The sequence below is a fragment of the Oryctolagus cuniculus genome, chromosome 16, assembly GCF_051225735.1.
Source record: "Oryctolagus cuniculus isolate XC-2025 breed Fujian yellow rabbit chromosome 16, ASM5122573v1, whole genome shotgun sequence".
Classification (NCBI taxonomy): domain Eukaryota; kingdom Metazoa; phylum Chordata; class Mammalia; order Lagomorpha; family Leporidae; genus Oryctolagus; species Oryctolagus cuniculus.
In genome coordinates, this window is record NC_142882.1 from 60794029 (window position 1) to 60811361 (window position 17333).

General features: G+C 42.6%; 1 protein-coding gene across 10 annotated transcripts in view; it reads left to right on the top strand.

Annotated features, from left to right (window-relative positions):
* BBS9 (Bardet-Biedl syndrome 9) overlaps positions 1-15517 on the top strand; it is a 438558-nt gene extending 423041 nt beyond the window's left edge. For all 10 annotated transcript variants that reach the window (XR_016222612.1, XR_016222613.1, XM_008261624.5 and 7 more), the window contains 2 exons: positions 14788-14898; positions 15073-15517. Coding sequence is in view for 8 of the 10 variants with exons in the window: in XM_008261624.5 (XP_008259846.2) it covers positions 14788-14898; positions 15073-15104 (143 nt within the window). In the remaining 2 variants the exon portion in view is untranslated. The remainder of the gene's footprint in view (positions 1-14787; positions 14899-15072) is intronic.
* The last annotated feature ends 1816 nt before the right edge of the window (positions 15518-17333 follow it).

Consider the following 17333-nt stretch of genomic DNA (forward strand, 5'->3'; position numbering starts at 1 on the left):
AAGTAACTTGCCCAGAAAGTAGGCAGTGGTGTGGGCTCTCTGAGATGTCGGGTGGGGAGCAGATTTTTACCTACTGTGCTACTCAAAGCTGTGAGGATCAAGGTCAAGTGAAATTGTTTTTGGAAACTCTGAGATATGATAGAGCCTTCCCATTTATATCATATCAGCTCAGTACTTCGTCTTCTCTCCCGCCACTACCCTTTCACTCCCACGCCTCCTGGCATGTGGGCTGGCTCTCCTCACTCCCTCTGGGCTTGCGTGCCTGGTGTCTCCTTTTCTCCCTTCCTTCCTCTCCTGCACAGAGCTGCTTCTCCCACCCAACTCTTACTCTGTGTCCCCTTTCCTCAACTAGGGAGAGTTCTCTTCTTCCTGGTGTCATCTTGCTTCACCAACTATTGCAACCCATCTCATTTGTGTTTGACACCATTTTCAGATTGTTTCATAGCCTAATTGTAGGCACACAGTTCCACAGTTCCTGTCTATGTTTGTAAAAGCTTGGTTTGAAAAAGGGCAGTGCAGAACGCATAGGAGGTAAGAAAGGAAAGAGAAGAAAATTGTTGGGAAGGGCTGCTATGTTCCATCTTCAAAGGAAGTAGAGCTGGGGTTAGTCCAAGTTGTTTTACAATTGGAAGGGAGTCATAATACCATATTTTGGATGAAACATGGCTTTTTATTGCCAAAAAGTATAAGATGGAAATGGAGGTAAATGTGAATAATTCAAAGTAATGTTTAAACTTTGAGGATATTTCACCTTCTCTGGAATTAGAGATTTATGCTAGTAAAGAGTTAGGGAGGAATTTGAAATGTTTATGTTACTAGAGTGTAAAAAACATTGTGCAGTTGTTTATCTAATCTTTCACTGGGCTTGCTTTAAAAAACACGTTTAGATTTGAAGTAGCCTGGGAAAAAGAAACTGTTCCAGGCCATGACTTGATGCCCCAGTGGAAATAAGATGGATCCTTTTTCATTCGTTTTGAGAAATTTCCCAAGCAGACAGATGTCTTTGTACCTTCCTTTTGCAGTTCTTTCATCCACAAGTAACTGTTATCAAGAAGTAGAATTACAAGTGCTCTGTTATTTCCTTTTCACTTTAGCTCTTACAAAAATTACTACTGGGATCTTTTTTCTGGGCTGGACATTTTGTTGTTGCACCTACTCGGTCTCCAATTCTCCATGTGTTGCCATGCAGTAAGATTCATTTCTTAAACATGTGTATCAACTAAAGCTAAGGAATTTTTGGAGAATTTTTTTTTTTTTTTTTTTTTTTGATTCACAGAGCAGTCAGGTATATTAGAGAGTAGGAATGGAAGGTTCTGTACTATGTTCTGTTGTAATTATTTTCAATCCTCCCAGCAGGGAAAAAAAAAAAAAGATAATAAGAAGGAGTCTTTAAAAAGTTCCTGGAGATGGCTGGTGCCGTGGCTCAATAGGCTAATCCTCCGCCTGCGGCACCGGCACCCCAGGTTCTAGTCCTGGTCGGGGCGCCGGATTCTGTCCCGGTTGCTCCTCTTCCAGGCCAGCTCTCTGCTGTGGCCCAGGAGTGCAGTGGAGGATGGCCCAAGTGCTTGGGCCCTGCACCCCATGGGAGACCAGGAGAAGCACCTGGCTCCTGGCTTCGGATCAGTGTAGTGCGCCGGCCGTGGTGGCAATTGGAGGTTGAACCAACGGCAAAGGAAGACCATTCTCTCTGTCTCTCTCTGTCTCACTGTCCACTCTGCCTGTCAAAAAAAAAAAAAAAAAAAAAAAGTTCCTGGAGAATGTGTGTTAAGAAAAATCTATGCATAGTTTCAGGAAATTTTTCACCAAGATAAACTTGTCTTTTAATTCCATTTTCACAAACTTTTTTAAGTACCTTCATCTTATATGAAAAAAAAATATGGATTTTTATTTCCATTGCTTCTTCCTATTCCCTTAGCTTAAATTCACTCATCCAAGTCACCAAGTAATTACTGTGTGTCTGTTGTGTACTAAGTACTCTTGTAGGGCTTGGGATGCAGCAGCAACCAAAATGGGCATTTCGGAGCTCTTATTCTCATGGGGGGCATTCAGTAAACAAGAAGCATGACAAATCGGTGAACTCCATAGTATGTCAGAAAGTAATAAGTGTTAGTATTAAAAGTGACAGGTGATACAGAAATAGAAAATGTATGTTGGAAAAGGGGGAGATACATGATTATAACTTTAAAGTGTGTGGTCAAAGTAGACTTTGTTCAAAAGGCAACTTTTGGGCAGACTTGAAGAAGGTGAGGGATTTCTCATGCAGGCATCAGTGAATATGTTGTTTGGGTAAAGGCAACAGTCAGCACGTTGTCCCTCAAGTGGGGCTGAGCCTGGTGTGTTCTTGAGGACAGCAAGGAAGCTGGGGAGGTGGCATGGAAGGAGAAGAGGTCAGAGGGGTCGGGTCACGTATAGCTTTCGGGCAGGGATCTGCTTTTCCTCTGGGTGAAATGAGAACCATTTTGAAGGGGGAGCATGACATGACCTTACATTTTAAAAGGATTCCTGGCTGCTGTTTTTGAAAATAGATTGTGCAGGGGCCAGGGGCAGGGGTGGTGCCAACATAGAAGTAGGTAGTCCAGTTTGAGGGTTATTCAGATTAGTGAATTGGCAATAATTCAGCTAAGAAGTGATGGTAGATTACACCAGAGTGGTAGTAGTGGTGAAAAATGGTCTGATCTGGGCTGTATGTTACATGTGGAAACAAGGAGAATTTCGTAAGAGCAGACATGATATGTGAGAGGAAAATGGGCATTCAGAATAAGCCCAGGAGTTTTGGCTAAAGCAGCTGTAAGGATGGAGTTGAGATGGGAAAGGCCTTGGGGTAGAGCAGGTTTGCTGAGTATGAGGTACTGTTAGGTATCCAAGTAGAGCTACTGAGTAAATAGTTGGACCTATGCATCTGAAGTTGAGGAGTGAACTCTGTGCTAGACTTGTACAATCAGGAGTTGTCAGCATTAAAACATTATTTAGAGCCATGAAACTGGATAAGGTCTCTAAGGGAGTGAGTTTAGAAGAGAGATGTGGAGCAAAGAGTGATCAGCCTTTGTCAAATGCTGCCAATGGGCCAAGTGAGTAGAGAGCTGAGAATTGTCCAGTAGATTTAGCAACAGGGAGGTCATTGTGATCTGCAGCAACTTTTGTGGAGTAGCTGAGGCAAGGAGTAGATGGAAATGGATTTACAAGAGAAGGGAAAAGAATTGGAAGCAACAAATATCAAGAAATTTTTGGAGGTTTGCTGCCAAGAGGAGTAAAGAAATGGAGGAAGATGCTGGCAGAAGAGTGGGGTCAAGAGACTGTCAGTGATTCCTGATGTGATGTTTATTATTTATCTATGCCCCAACTGTTCTTTCTTTAGCAAGCTGCTATTTAATGCCGATCACTGTTTCTTGGTTTGTTTTGTTTTGTTTTTTGCCAGATAGGACAACCAATTAAGGGTTTCCTTGACTACCCAACCCAACAATTTATTTTCCTGGAGGTCAGATAGCGTTAGCTACTGTTAATCTGGCTTCCTGGTATTCACTACCCATCTCCCTCTTGAGCTCCCTATCTCATCTTATATAAGAATCTGAGGATAATTTGGCAAAGATGATGATACTTACTATTATAACACTTGTGTATCACCTATTATGAGTTACTCATGTAACTTTTACATTTGTTCTGTGATCTAGGTATAATTATTACCCACATTTTACAAATATAGACATTGAGAAAGATTAAATAACTAGGTTATAAAAATGATATTGGTGGAGCTGTGATTCAAATTCTGCCTACTCCAGAGACCATGCTGTTGAAGCAACTGGAGAATTCTTCGAGCAGGCCATTAGCTGGAGAGATCTCATTTTGTATAATCTGAGAAATTGCTGCAGTGAATGGGTTAGGTTTTATGGGAAACAAGATAGAACAGAGGAGCTGATTGGTCCTTTCCTCCGTTACCCACCTGTATACTAGTGGGCTGTGTCCAGCCCACCGTCCTGGAACGATGTGCTGGAAAATTCTTCAGTGATGACTTTTTTTAAAGACCGCACTTCCTGAAGTTTTATGAGTTCCTTTTCAAGTCAACAAGTATATATTATGGCCCCACTCTGAGTAACAGAAAGAAAAGGAACATTCGGCCCCTACCCTCTCTGTGTTTATTTTCCTGTGGGAGGTTTATTATTTTCTGTTTATCACATAGGCTATAGAATTCTCTGAAAGCTAAACTAGGGAAGACTGCATATGTGAACATAATATTTTACCATTCTTAAAAAGCCTCTTATCTTTCCAGATGAGGTGTGAGCTAAGGGATTCTTTGTTCAGCTTTACTTCTTGGAGCACTGATGAGCCATTGCCACTGAGTCCTTCATTAACAGCCCCTTCCTTTTCCAGACGGACTTGCCAGCACCCGTAAAGTATTCACTGGGAGAATTAAAGTCAGATAAAAATAATTGGTGTTGGCTTCCTTCGAGGCATACGTTTAAATACATTGCTCTCTTTCTCTGTTCCTTGGCCGCCTCCTATGTTTAGCAACACTAGGTCAGCAGACTTCCTCTTGTAAGGTTCATCTGCTGGCCATTTCAATTTCCCATGAGAAAGCAAACCTACCACTGTTTTGCCCTTTTATCTTAATGTTTCATCCATTTGTGTCATATTATCTTGCGGGTTTGCATTTCTCAGTAGTGATGGCACTGCTGGTAAGTTGAAAACAATGAATGCGATTATGTGCCCCTGGTCATCGTCATCACAGCCCTTTTAAAATTCCTATTGTGATCTCAGAAGAGTGGTTCTCTGTGATACAATATCACCAATTTCCTCATAAGAGGAATTGAATTATTTTTAATGCCAATGATAATTTCGCAAGGGTCCCTTGGTCCAGCTGTAAGCCGTCAACCACTGGTCTGCTCACCCCACCCTCGTCTTTCACCAGAGCATTTTTTAGAAAGGCCTCTGTGAATTCATGCTGTCCTCATGGCTTGCAGTGTCATGCATAACTGGCTATTAACTGGGAGACTAACGCATGACAGGTAGCATTTATTGGGGGGCTTGTTCTGTGCCAGGCCTGTTGATATACCCATAGCAAGTATTCACTAATGTAACCCTAGTGTCTTAAAGTAGATGCTCCATGTTCATTTTAAAGGAACGACAACTGAGGCCCAGATTCTCATGACTTTGCTTACGACACAGTGGCCCTCGCAATGCCGTACCCGTGTCAGTCACCATGCCCCGCTCCGTGATGCGTGCTCAGCTTTTGACACCGGTGTAGACTTCCCTTTCCTACAATTAGGACATTGTTTAATGGGCAGAGTGACCACTCCGTCATGGAGCTGCCTCGGAACGAGTCCTGGGTGTTGGTCCCAAGAGAAGCTGATGTGATAAGCGCTCTCCGGAGTGGCTGTGTGCTTGCCTCTTTTCCCTCCACCTGTTTATAAGCCAGTGACCCAGCTGAACTCTGTTTCATAATCACCACCTAGACTCTGTCGTTATTAAAAACAACACAATTTGGTCAAGATTATGGCTTTTAATTGGGCTGTGGAAAGAAACTCAAGGTGCCGAAATGCTGCCAGGATCAGTGGGGAATCATAGCCCCTTGGTGCAAGCGGGCAGCTGTGTGGACACCAGCGCTCATGCTGTGGTGTCCAGGCAGAGTTGAGTTATGCTCTTCCGAGTTCATTTCAGTTTTTTTAGAAATTATTATTGCAGAACTATTGGCTTCCTTTCTCTCTCAACTGCAGCTATAATGTTTTATTTGTGCGTGTGTACTTTTGAGAGCACTGCTCTCTGTAGAGAGTTGGGAGAGGAAAGTATTTGAAATGGAAATGTTTTAAAATTATGTCTTTCCAGTTGTGCACTGGATTTCCTTAGGATTTAGAAACAAAATGGAAATTAAAAACCACAGTTTCCTTCTTTTCGAAGGAGGGGGAAAAATAACCATACTTATTAGTACAGGAGAGATCCAGGTGAAAGACAGCAGCAGATCTCACGTTTTGTGGCACAGTGTCCCAGACGTTGATCAGCTGGCAAGGAAAAGCAAATATTAACTTGCCCTTCTTCCCCACCTTCCTACAATGGTCGGGTGATACTTTTGTATTCCTGTTTCGAGGATTTAATGGCCTTGTTAACATGTGTGAAAACATTGTGATTGGAGACTTTAATAAAATAGTGAGTAGTTTGTGTGCCTGTGTGTTTTAGATTCCATGTTTATGTTCTTACTGGGTGTGTGTCTTTCCAAGTGCTGCAGGTTAAGAACTAAATGTGTTAGAAAAACAGATGTAACACAAATAAATAGGAGAGTTCTCATTTCCTTTGGTGAACAGAGCTCCAAGTTCCTGAGCAATGATTTTATGGTACCTTCTCGCCGTATCAGAAGTCATTCTGACTGCAGCTTCTTCCCCCGAATTGTGTTGTATCAGAACTGATTAACAATCTGTAGGGCCACACAGTAATTCACCTACATATGGTCGAGGGTCATAACGCACCAACAAAGGATGGAGATCACTCTTGCCAACAATTAATGGGAGAATTCACTTTATGAAGCCCTGTTTACAGACTGACATCTGGAGAAATTCTTAACCTGGATTCATTCCAATCTGTAGGATTTATGGACTGTGCTTGCTTTTTTGTAAATAGGACTCTTTCTGCTAGTACATTCTGTTTACATAATTATCAGTGGATGGAAGTGGTTATATTCCTGTAATTTCTTAATCCTCTATACCAAGTAGACCTCCATTCTGACTAGCGTCCTTCGAAAAGAATACTTGGACCCCTTTCGTTATTCAAGTTTTGGAAACATCTTAATGGCAGGGAGCACCCTGCTCTCTTAAATCCAGACTTTGACTGGAGCCCTCACCCCCTGGGGGACTTCATTCAGCCTTTATGGGGGTTTTAAAACTTGTTGAGACACATGCTAGACCTCTTAAAATGCATTAGACTCTTTTATTCATATACTTGGTCTGTGCTGTGAGGTGTGAAATGGAAATATTTCCAAACATAAGTACATGCGTAGTCTTGAACATGCTTAAAGTTCTTACTGCGTGAGGGGGATCAAAGTTGTCTGAGCTGCAGCCATTCCACAGGCAGCCTACTGGACACCTGTAACCCTGACCTTCACCTGCCTGTTTCAGGCTAACCGCTGTTCTCTCTGTTGCCACTGGACAAGCTACCCTCAATGTAGTCAGCATGATTTCTGCAAATCGGGGAGAAAGAAAAGTTGTAGGGTAGATTAAAAGGAGCATAGGAAAAATAAATGTCTTACATTGGAACTGTGTAAGGCTGTATAGAAAAACATTTTCTTGTGCTATACTGAGTTTTGAAACATAATTTTATCAGGTTAAGAGTGGTGGTCTTCCACATTACAGCAGAGTGAAGGGTGAATGGAACTAGAAATGAGAGAGATGTGGACATATGTCCTCCATTTCCACCCAAAGACTAGAAGCACCATTATTTATCAACCTGATGTACCATGCTGTGGCAAGGAAATAGTTGGCAAAAGATTATCTTCCCGAACACTTGATAGGCCTTGATGAGGTCTCTGCCTATTGTAACTAGTAACAGCCAATGTGTATGCATTCTTCTGAAAATATCTGTTCAGGGAGCACTTTTGAAAACCCAGTTTCACAGAAATGTTAGCTGTCCAAAATGATTCTAAGTGCAGGACAGTCACACACACACACACACACGCAGTCAAAAAGAAGTTCCAATAAGCATAGCTTTAACCAATTATGGCATTGCATAAGGAGACGTTGAGTCCAAGTAAAAGACAGACTGGGTCCTTTGGGCTCAAGTCCAGTTTGGAAGAAGAAAGGTGTGAGGATTGATCAGAGGAAGTGCAGCCTCTTCTTCGCCAGATGCTTTTGCATTTTGTCTCCACATTGTAGCCCTGTGTCAGCCCTTATTTATGTTTATCCACAGTTCTTCCTAGCTATACTCATTACTCCTATTCTGGCTTGCATTTTTCTAATTTCTGAAATATTTCTATGCTTTAAATTGTATCCTGTACACCTTCAGTAAGTCACATCCTATATCATGTGTAGAAGCACATACACAAGCTGGCGCCTCGGCTCACTAGGCTAATCCTCCACCTTGCGGCGCTGGCACACCGGGTTCTAGTCCCGGTCGGGGCGCTGGATTCTGTCCCGGTTGCCCCTCTTCCAGGGCAGCTCTCTGCTGTGGCCCGGGAGTGCAGTGGAGGACGGCCCAAGTGCTTGGGCCCTGCACCCCGTGGGAGACCAGGATAAGCACCTGGCTCCTGGCTTCGGATCGAACGTGCTGGTTGTAGCATCCATTTGGGGGATGAACCAATGGAAAAGGAAGACCTTTCTCTCTAACTCTGCCTGTTAAAAAAAAAAAAAAACATATACACAGAAAAATAAAACATACCAGTGATTCCTCCTTTGCTTTCCTTCTCCCTTCTCGTCCTCTGCCTCCCTCTTTCCTTCCTACCCACATCCCTTCCTTTCATTCTTAGATTTTGTCAAAAAAGACTCGTAAATAGTTGGCAAAATTGTCACATGGACATACAGTAGGACTCTTAGCTATTATTTACGTTCATATATATTTTTTCCAGCCCAAGAAGAAACAACTAGAAAAGTGAACAGGGGGGATTTCCATGTATTCGATGAGTGTCTGTGTGACTGTGTACTTCCGTGTTATCCTCCCCACCACACACACACACAGGATGTAAACCTTTCCCAAATATATTTACAGAGAGTCTCTGAGGGGAGTTCTTCATGTTTAAGATAACATGGTATTTTTTTCAAAGCACGCATTTTACACACTTTACCATGAATTATAAACCTTTGAATTGAAATCTGGATGTTAACCTCTAAAAACACTTGATCTGTCAAGTAAATCTTGATTAAAAGGAAAAGTGTCCCTGCTGTGTATTTGAGATTTCTGCTGTTTTTAGTTCTTAGTGGCAATTCAGACTCTGCAGAAAGAATATTCTTTGGCTGGCAAGTTACAGCAGAGTCTGTAGTCATGTGTGACTCAAAGTATCTCCTAGTCTGATTCCTCTTAAATATTTGGAGAAAAGATATTCTCCTTAAGCACTTCCAAACACATCAGTTGATTGCAAAGGTCACAGTTGCAAGAAAGTAAGCCAGCAGTCTTCAAAAATATCCAAAGAACAGCTTGCCAACTGTCTGACTTGTATCATTGAAAAGAAGTACCCGTTAGGACAACCAGCTCGCCAGCAAATGCATTAAGATCTTCCCGGAAAAAAGAGGTGTTCTTGAGCAAGCTCTAGTGATACAGGAACAGAAGAACCAGTAGCTCTGCATATTAGTGGCATCAGTTATTGTCCTTGACCCTTCATCTTGATAGCTGCTAAATGAAAATTGGTAAACTAAACACAAGGCCTGAGTCTATAAACATGGTCCAAAAAGTGCATCTATGCAAAAAAAAAAAAGAAAAAAAGGCAGTAGAAGTCAGAGCATGATCAAATGTCCTATGTACTGCCCTGAGCTCTGGCTGTGTGCAGAACTGGAATGCGGGGAAGATGGTGCTGAAAGGAGCTGTGTGTGGTGCACGGTGCTTGGAGTACAGTGATACGATATTCTGTGCGTCTCCCAGGGATCTGGAGGATCTGGGTTGCATTCGTGGCTTCTGTCTTCAGCACAGACCCAGCCCGAGCTATTGTGTTTGTATGACTACTGTCTCTCAAGTAAATAAATTTAAGAAAAGTAAAGAAGGCCACGTAGGTAATAAATACTGAGCCATGGTTTGAACCTAAGCTTCAAAGCATGACCCACATAACCTACACTGCCTTCACTTTCATTGTTAGGTTTTTAGGGATTTTTGAGTCAGTTAAAAACAGCCACTATCAAAAGGTAGACCATGTAAACTTTTTCTAAATATTTATTTGGTTATAATAAAAGGGATCTTAAAGTTCATGAAAAGTACATATTATAGAAAAACTGTGCCTGGATTACAAAACATTTTGCAGCAAAACAAACTTACTTTTTTAATTTCATGTGTACTCGGACCTCTTTCTTCCTCATTTCACTGTTTTACTGTTACCTGTATTCTTGAGGTTATTGGTTTTTACATGGTATAATAGTGTGCTATTGCATAGCTCTGTCAAGCTTCACATTTTAGCGTATCATGTTTGCTACCTGACGTTGTCCACGGTGGGCATATTGTACCATCACAGTGGGCAAACACTATAGCTTAAGGCTTCCCATTTCTTGTCCAGGAAAGGCAACTGCAGTCCCCAGCACGCTGTTGCTCACCGTGCATGCTGGGTTTGATCTCCAGTGTTCTAGATGCCAACCACATCTTCATCCCCATCTCCACCTTTTGAACTCTATACCTCTTACAGTGAACTCTGTAATACAAACCATGGCTCAGTATTTATTACCTACGTGGCCTTCTTTACTTGTCTTAAATTTATTTACTTGAGAGACAGTAGTCATACAAACACAATAGCTTTGTTGTTGTGTTTTTCCGGACAGCAGACAAATTCCTTAGTGTAGTTCTGTTGTCAAAGTATACACTATTTGCTAAGGAGAAGTTCAATCTTTTTATAATTTGGTTTTGAGTATAGATACAAGTTTGAGGATAACTTGGAATTCCTAGAAATTGCCAGCTTTGTGTTATCTTAATGTAAGAGGAACTCCTATTTGTTCAGGATTTTAGGTAATTACTTAAGTAATGTTCTAGCTAGATGAATCTGCTGTATGTGTTAATGTGTTATCAGTTTGCAAAGAAACACATTTTTATAGCAAGATTTAGTTACCATAAGTGGTCATTTATATATAATATACATATAATTATTTATATTCATAGTTAACACAGAAGGGGGGCTGAGACATCCTTTTAATATCATTGGTATAATCTCCAATTTATAAGCAGCCTTGTTCTAAAATGCTTTTATGCCGATTGTTTGTAACTCATAATCTTCATGTTTTCAAATTTCACATACAGGAGTAGATTTCCAGAATAGCCCCAGAAGTTTTTTGAGCAGTCATAGTAGTGATAGGGTCCTGCAGTAAACCACCACTTATAACATTATTCCCTCATGGAACTGCACGTGGAGTTTTGACTTGGGATGCCCGATTGACTTTATGAAACTCCATCTGCTCAGCCCACAAAAGTGAAGTGTGAATCTACAGCTGAAGGGAGGGGAGAGACCTGTGCTCAACACGTTGGCAGCTAGAGGGGGTGTTACCAGCTAGATGGTTGAAAAGAAGGGGCACAGAGAGGTTGTGAGAAGCTCTCGTTGGTGCCAGTTGAACCTTAGAAAGTTAAGGGTCCCAGAGTGTTTTTGAACCTTCTAAGTACTATATTAATTAAAGCATGCCACATCCCAGAGTTGGTGCTATTCTAAGTATGGCCCAAAGACTGGCTTCTAACTGCAAAATTAGTACCTGAAGTTGAGGGTATAAGTGTTAAGTAATCTTGCAGCAATTGATGGAGTCTTTTTATAACTATTGAATCCAACACTAAAGATGACAGCTGGTGTCTTATTCCCATTTTTGTTTGTAATTCCTTGTGTATCTTATGAAAGTATTGGGTTAGACCCTTGGGACATTTGGCTCTGGCTAAAAGGTCCATGAGAGTCTCACAGGCATGGAAAGCCATGACACGGTGGAAGAAAAAAAAAACAATCTAAATGAAAGATCCTGGTGAACAAGACCCCAGCAGAAGGAACAGGCCATCAAGGAGAGAGGTGCCTTTCTCTGAAGGGAGGAAGGAACCTCCACTGTGATACGGCCTTGACTAAACAAGTTCAGAGTTGGTGAACTCAAGGGGCTTCCATAGCCTAGACAGCTCATAGCAAGAGTCTTGGGAGATTGCTGACATCATAAATAAGAGTGCCAATTGTTAAATCAACAACGGGAGTCACTGGGCACATGCTCCCCATGTAGGATCTGTCCTTAATGTGTTCTATGAGAGTTAAAGATAACACTACTAGTCGAACAATACCCTATACCTTGTGCGGTTGTGTGAGTACAGTCTGTTGAAATCCTTGCTTAGTATATACTAAGTTGATCTTCAGTATATGAAGGTGATTGAAAATGAAACTTGATGAAGGGTGGGAGGGGGAGGGCCACGGGAGGGAGGGAGGTGGGGGGGGAGCCACAATACAAAAGTTGCACTTTGTAAATTCATTTATTAAATAAAAAAAACTATATAACAAACAAAAAAAGGAACTTAATACTTTACCCTTTTAGTATTTATGTTCTACTTAAAACTATTGGTTGAACTCTGTAATTAATACACAATTACTCTTAGGTGTTTAATGCTGTAACTAGTACTCAAATAGTGTTTTACACTTTGTGTTTCTGTGTGGGTGCAAACTGTTGAAATCTTTACTTTATATACAGAAGATCAATTTAGCATATATTAAGATAATTGAAAATTAATCTTGATGTGAGAGGGAGTGAGAGAGGGGAGTGTTGGGGGGGAGAGCTATTGTAATCCATAAGCTGTACTTTGGAAATTTATGTTCATTAAATAAAATAAAAATAAAAAATAAAGAAAGTATTGGGTTAGAAATCTGGGAAGTAGGACCTTTTGAGAAGCATTGCTGTAACAGAGCTGGGCTACAGGGGTATTTAGACTTGTTGTGACCTTTGGAAAAATGACATAATCTCTTGGTTTCATTTAATAAGTTGAGACCTGACAGTCTGCAAAGTCAAGTTTCGGATAGAAGAAATGTCAAAATGTGTATTTTCTTTAATAGCTAGAAGGCAGGACGTTCACAGCTCAGTTATTATTGCCTACCTAGCCACCCCCCCCCCCGCCCCCGAGGCTCCTGTGAGAGTAATTCAGAAAGTTCATGGAAAAACAGAATTAAAAGCAGGTTCTTTTGGTTAGTGCAAAAATGTTTGAAATCCATGCATAATTTTTTTCAAAAATCGATTGATTTGAAAGGCAGAGCAGCAGCAGAGAACCTCCATCAGCTGGTTTCACTCCCTAAATGGCTATAACAGCCCAGTGTGTGCCAGGCTGAAGCCACGAGCTAGGAACTCCATCCTGGTGTCTGGTACAGGTGGCAGGCACTCAGTCACCCAAGGCATCTTCCGCTGCCTTCCCGGGCCCACTAGCAGGCAGATGCATGGGAAGCCAAGCCGCTGGCACCCAAAGCAGCATGGCGCCATGCTGGCTTCTCCCGTGAGCCACAACTCCCGCCCCCGCGTTTTCACGAGCTTCTTTTCTAAATCGCATAGCAGGGGTAACGTCAGCCCATTGACTTCTAGCCATGAAGCCTCTTACCAATGCACAGTTCCACGGTGAAGGCCTACGTTTAGAACTACTTCCAACACCCATGATTTCTGCAAGAAAGCCAGGCCTGAGGCGAGGATCAAAATGATGAGTTCTTTGAGAAGCTTCATGCTGTTGGCCCTGCCATCAGGCTTACAGGTTCTCCCTGTGATTCCCACCCCCTTCTCTTCTCTTAGAGAAGGATGGGGCCAGTGGCTGGGCTTCTCCGGGGTCCTGGCCCCACAGCGCTATATGACCTGCAGCTCAGCCTTCTTAAAAAATGAAAAGAACGCTAATCTAGTTCACGGCGTCGGATGTAAAAATTAGAAGATAGGAGCGGGGTTTCCGGCACATACTAGAGCTCAGTAGTAGTGGTTCTTATTGCCAGGATGCACAAACTTTAGAAAGATGAAAATGAGCCTGGGTCTCTCCGCATTGGGCCCTGGACATCTTTAGATTGAGCTGGGTAAGTGCCATCCCACCGTGGGATAATCCTACTGTTTCCGGTTCAGGAAAACTCAGAGGCTCCCCCTAATTCGTATTCTATGAGAGTGGAAATGCTTTGCACTCGAGTTTCCCTCAGCATCCGTGCTTTTGCAGAGGCAAGAGGAGGGACGGATGGTAAGGTGTATTCCTCAGATCTGTGATCTGGCCCCTTCCCTCCCGTTTGAATGATGTGGTTTTCAAATCAGTGCTGGCGAAACCTCCCTTGCCACAGAATGATGCGAGCTTCATAAACCCCTCACACAGAAAGCCGAGCTTGAGGCTTTAGACTCAGCGTGTGACAAGCCTCAGAAAAAGAAATCACACTTCATTAACAAGAAGAATAGCTTTGGGAGGAAAAGAACCCTATGCACACGGTACACAAACATGTCAGTGCGTTTCCAGGAAATGATGGCAAATTAGTCAAAGCAAGTTGCAGATGTCGTTAGGAAATTCTCACGTGGTGTAGAGTTCCCCCTATAAGATTTTGGTAGATGAAGTCGAATGACTTAGACCCAGTAATCAAAAGCCCAGTAGTGCCAGCTCATCCTCCATTCACCTTCGACTTGAGATCGTCCACCGTGTAGTCCATGGCTTTACAGCTGAATTATGAAGTGCTGGCTCGTCCTGTAAGGTTAGCATTCAGGGACCGAATCTAATCCTAGAGAAATACCACCACATCACCATCTCCGAATCCCAGCAGCTCTCCTGTCCGCTCGAGGAGGGGTCCTCTCCCCCGTGGGCCATGTGCTTCGTTTCTTGGATAGTTTCCGATGCTTTGGTATTAAAGGGAATTCCTGCTGAGGGGCTATTACATTATGGATATCGCATATGCTATAGGTTTTGTCCTTTCTGACTTTAAAAAGGATAAATTTAAAGGCAACGGTCTTGCTGCTGTAGCCAAGTCATAATCAGTATAACATGTCTTTGGGGGCAATAACTCATCCCTGTATTTTCACCAAAGAGAAACGTTTGAGATGGTTCTTTTTAGTCTACTCCTGAAGATTGTTGTCACGTCATTTATTATCTTTATGACTGATACATTCCAAAGCTGTGGCTGCCGTGCAGAGAGGCAGCTCTTCTTACTCGTTGCTTCAAATATTGTTTGTATTTTTCAACTAGGTGGCTGTACTCCGATCCCAGAGTCAGAGCTCGAGGAAAGAGCATTAGAACAAGACTCCGCAGAACTGTTTACAAACCACAGACACCTCATTGCAGAGCCGCCCATGCCTGGTAAGAGGACGGGTGGTCTTCACCAGGGGCACGTGAGCGACTGAGTCCGCCCAGTCAGCTTTAGCCACACCAAAGAGCTTCTGCTTCCCTTCCCCATAACGTTGGCACAGCTGGATTTGATCGTTTGTGTAGTCTGGTCATCATTCAGAAGTTTGCTATCTGTCTCTGTTTCAGAAGTTCCACCCCTCCAAGGCGTCTTGGAATAGCCCAAGTAGAGTTGTCTGGTTGAGCAGACAAGAACCTTCCCAAGGCTGATCCTGTGTGGACCGCATGCCCAGCCCTGCCGTAGGGATGGCCCAGGTGCTTCTTAAAGCTCGCCTTCCTGGAGATGGCACCGGGAGGAAGAACAGATCAGGATTTCTGCTTTGTGAACAGGACCTGTAATGCCATGGCTAAAACAGAGGAGAGGTCACACTTGTCTTTGTCTTGCCAGGAAGGGGTGCTGCTGCCTTTGGTCGCTGTATGCTTACAGTCAAAGGATATAGCGAGATCACATGGTATCAGGATGGACTTTTCAATGCAGAGATACACATCCAAAATAATTTGCTACCCCCTTTTTTCATAGAATTCTTATAATAAGTGTATCAAGTTTAATAAAGCATCTCATTGTCCAACATAATCAGAGCAATATAAGTGATTTCTCAATATTATTTCTTCAAAGGAAAGGAATTGAAAGCTTTGCTACTCTCCAGAAGAATTTGAATGTGATTATTTTATAAATAAGAGAAATACCACAGAACTTTTATTTCTTGGTTATAACAGGCTAAAGTAGAAGGTAAGTTTTCTAGTATGATATGAAAATGTAGAAATATTTGAAGAAATGAGTATATTAGCATCTTCTTTTCATAACCCCAGCAGTGACACCTTTTAAAAGTTCCGATTATAAGAGAATTCATACTTTATTACACTTAAAATGTAAAGTTTTTATATTTAATAAATAAAATAGACATTGTGAATTTCAAATAGTTTTGACACTGGTTTATTCAGTACAGAGGGGAGAGTGGTTCCTGGTTTTCCTAAATGTGAAAGTTCAAGAAATTACAGGTGATGTGATAGCTATTAGTTCTAGCACTCTTTTTTGAGTTGCAGTAGAAGATGTAATATTTTTAATTGTCATTCATCGGAGTGGACAACTTCTAGCTTTGGGCTGGAGTCAACCATTGGTTGAATTTCACTCAGCCTGTGAGAACATGTATAAAGATGGCAAGGCTGTATGCTTGTCAGTAGTTGCAAAAACCACTACTTCTGATCATCTTTAACGGCTTCTCTCAACAAAAGTTACAAGACAGGTGTAGGACTTCTTGACAGTGTGTGACTGTGTTCCGCCTTGTTTTGGATCTGATTCCTACAGATATTTCCCTGTGCTCACCTCTGGACTGCTTTCTCCCCCGTCTTTTTCATTCATGTCCTTCTAAATACCTTTCTTTAACACAATCTGTCTTTCCGGGGCCTTTCTATGTTTGCCTGCTATGATTAATCACCCTTGACCTGTTTCCCCTAATTCTTCCCTTTGCTTTTTTGATTCTTTCCATTATTTCCCATGATAGAAAACTGAAAAGTTAGAGGCAAGCCTTGTGACACAGCAGATCAAACTGCTTGCAACACTGACATCTCAGAGTGCATATTCAAGTACAGGCTGCTCTGCTTTCAATCCAGTTCCCTGCTAATATGCCTGCATAGCAGCAGAAAATGGCTTACTTGCTCAGGCCCTTGCCACCCACATTAGATACCTGGATGGAGTTCCTGGTTCCTGGATTCAGCTTGGCCATGCCCTGGATACTACAACCACTTGGGGAGTGAACCAGTAGGTGGAAGATTCTGGGTGTGGGTGTGGGTGTGAGTGTGAGTGAATGTCTGCCTATCTCTGTCCCTCTGCCTTTCAAATAAAAACAAATCTTTAAGAAAAAAGCCAGGAGAGCCAAGCTGGCTGAATAGTGGGAAGACAAACTGATTTTAGCCAGTAGAGAATGGACAGAACAGAGACTGTGGAACAATGAGGAGAGTGGACATACAGCAGCTGGCAGCATGCCACCAGCAACTGCAGCCACTGGTAGAGAAATGCCATCTTCCCAGATCAAGGTGACAGGCTACTGCAGCCCACTGCCCTGGCAGTTTTCACTGAGTGAGAACCCCACGGTCTCCACTGACTTTGAATCCAGGCTGGGGAGCTGGTGGGAGGCAGAGCATTCACTTATTTCCATGAAGGAAGTCCGTAGGTCCTATTGCTTCCCTACTCTCCCCTCACCAAAGGACCACACTGTGTTGAAGAGGAGTAAGACTTCTGTTGGGAACAGTGGGTGGCTCGCTCTGAGAATGGGGCAGCTCACAGGGCAGAGAGGGGATCCCCTGCACCCTGTGACTATGGGGGTTCCTCATAGGCCACAGAACAGAGAAAGTTGTGCCTGGGTTTCTGGGCACTCACCCTGTCCAAGTCC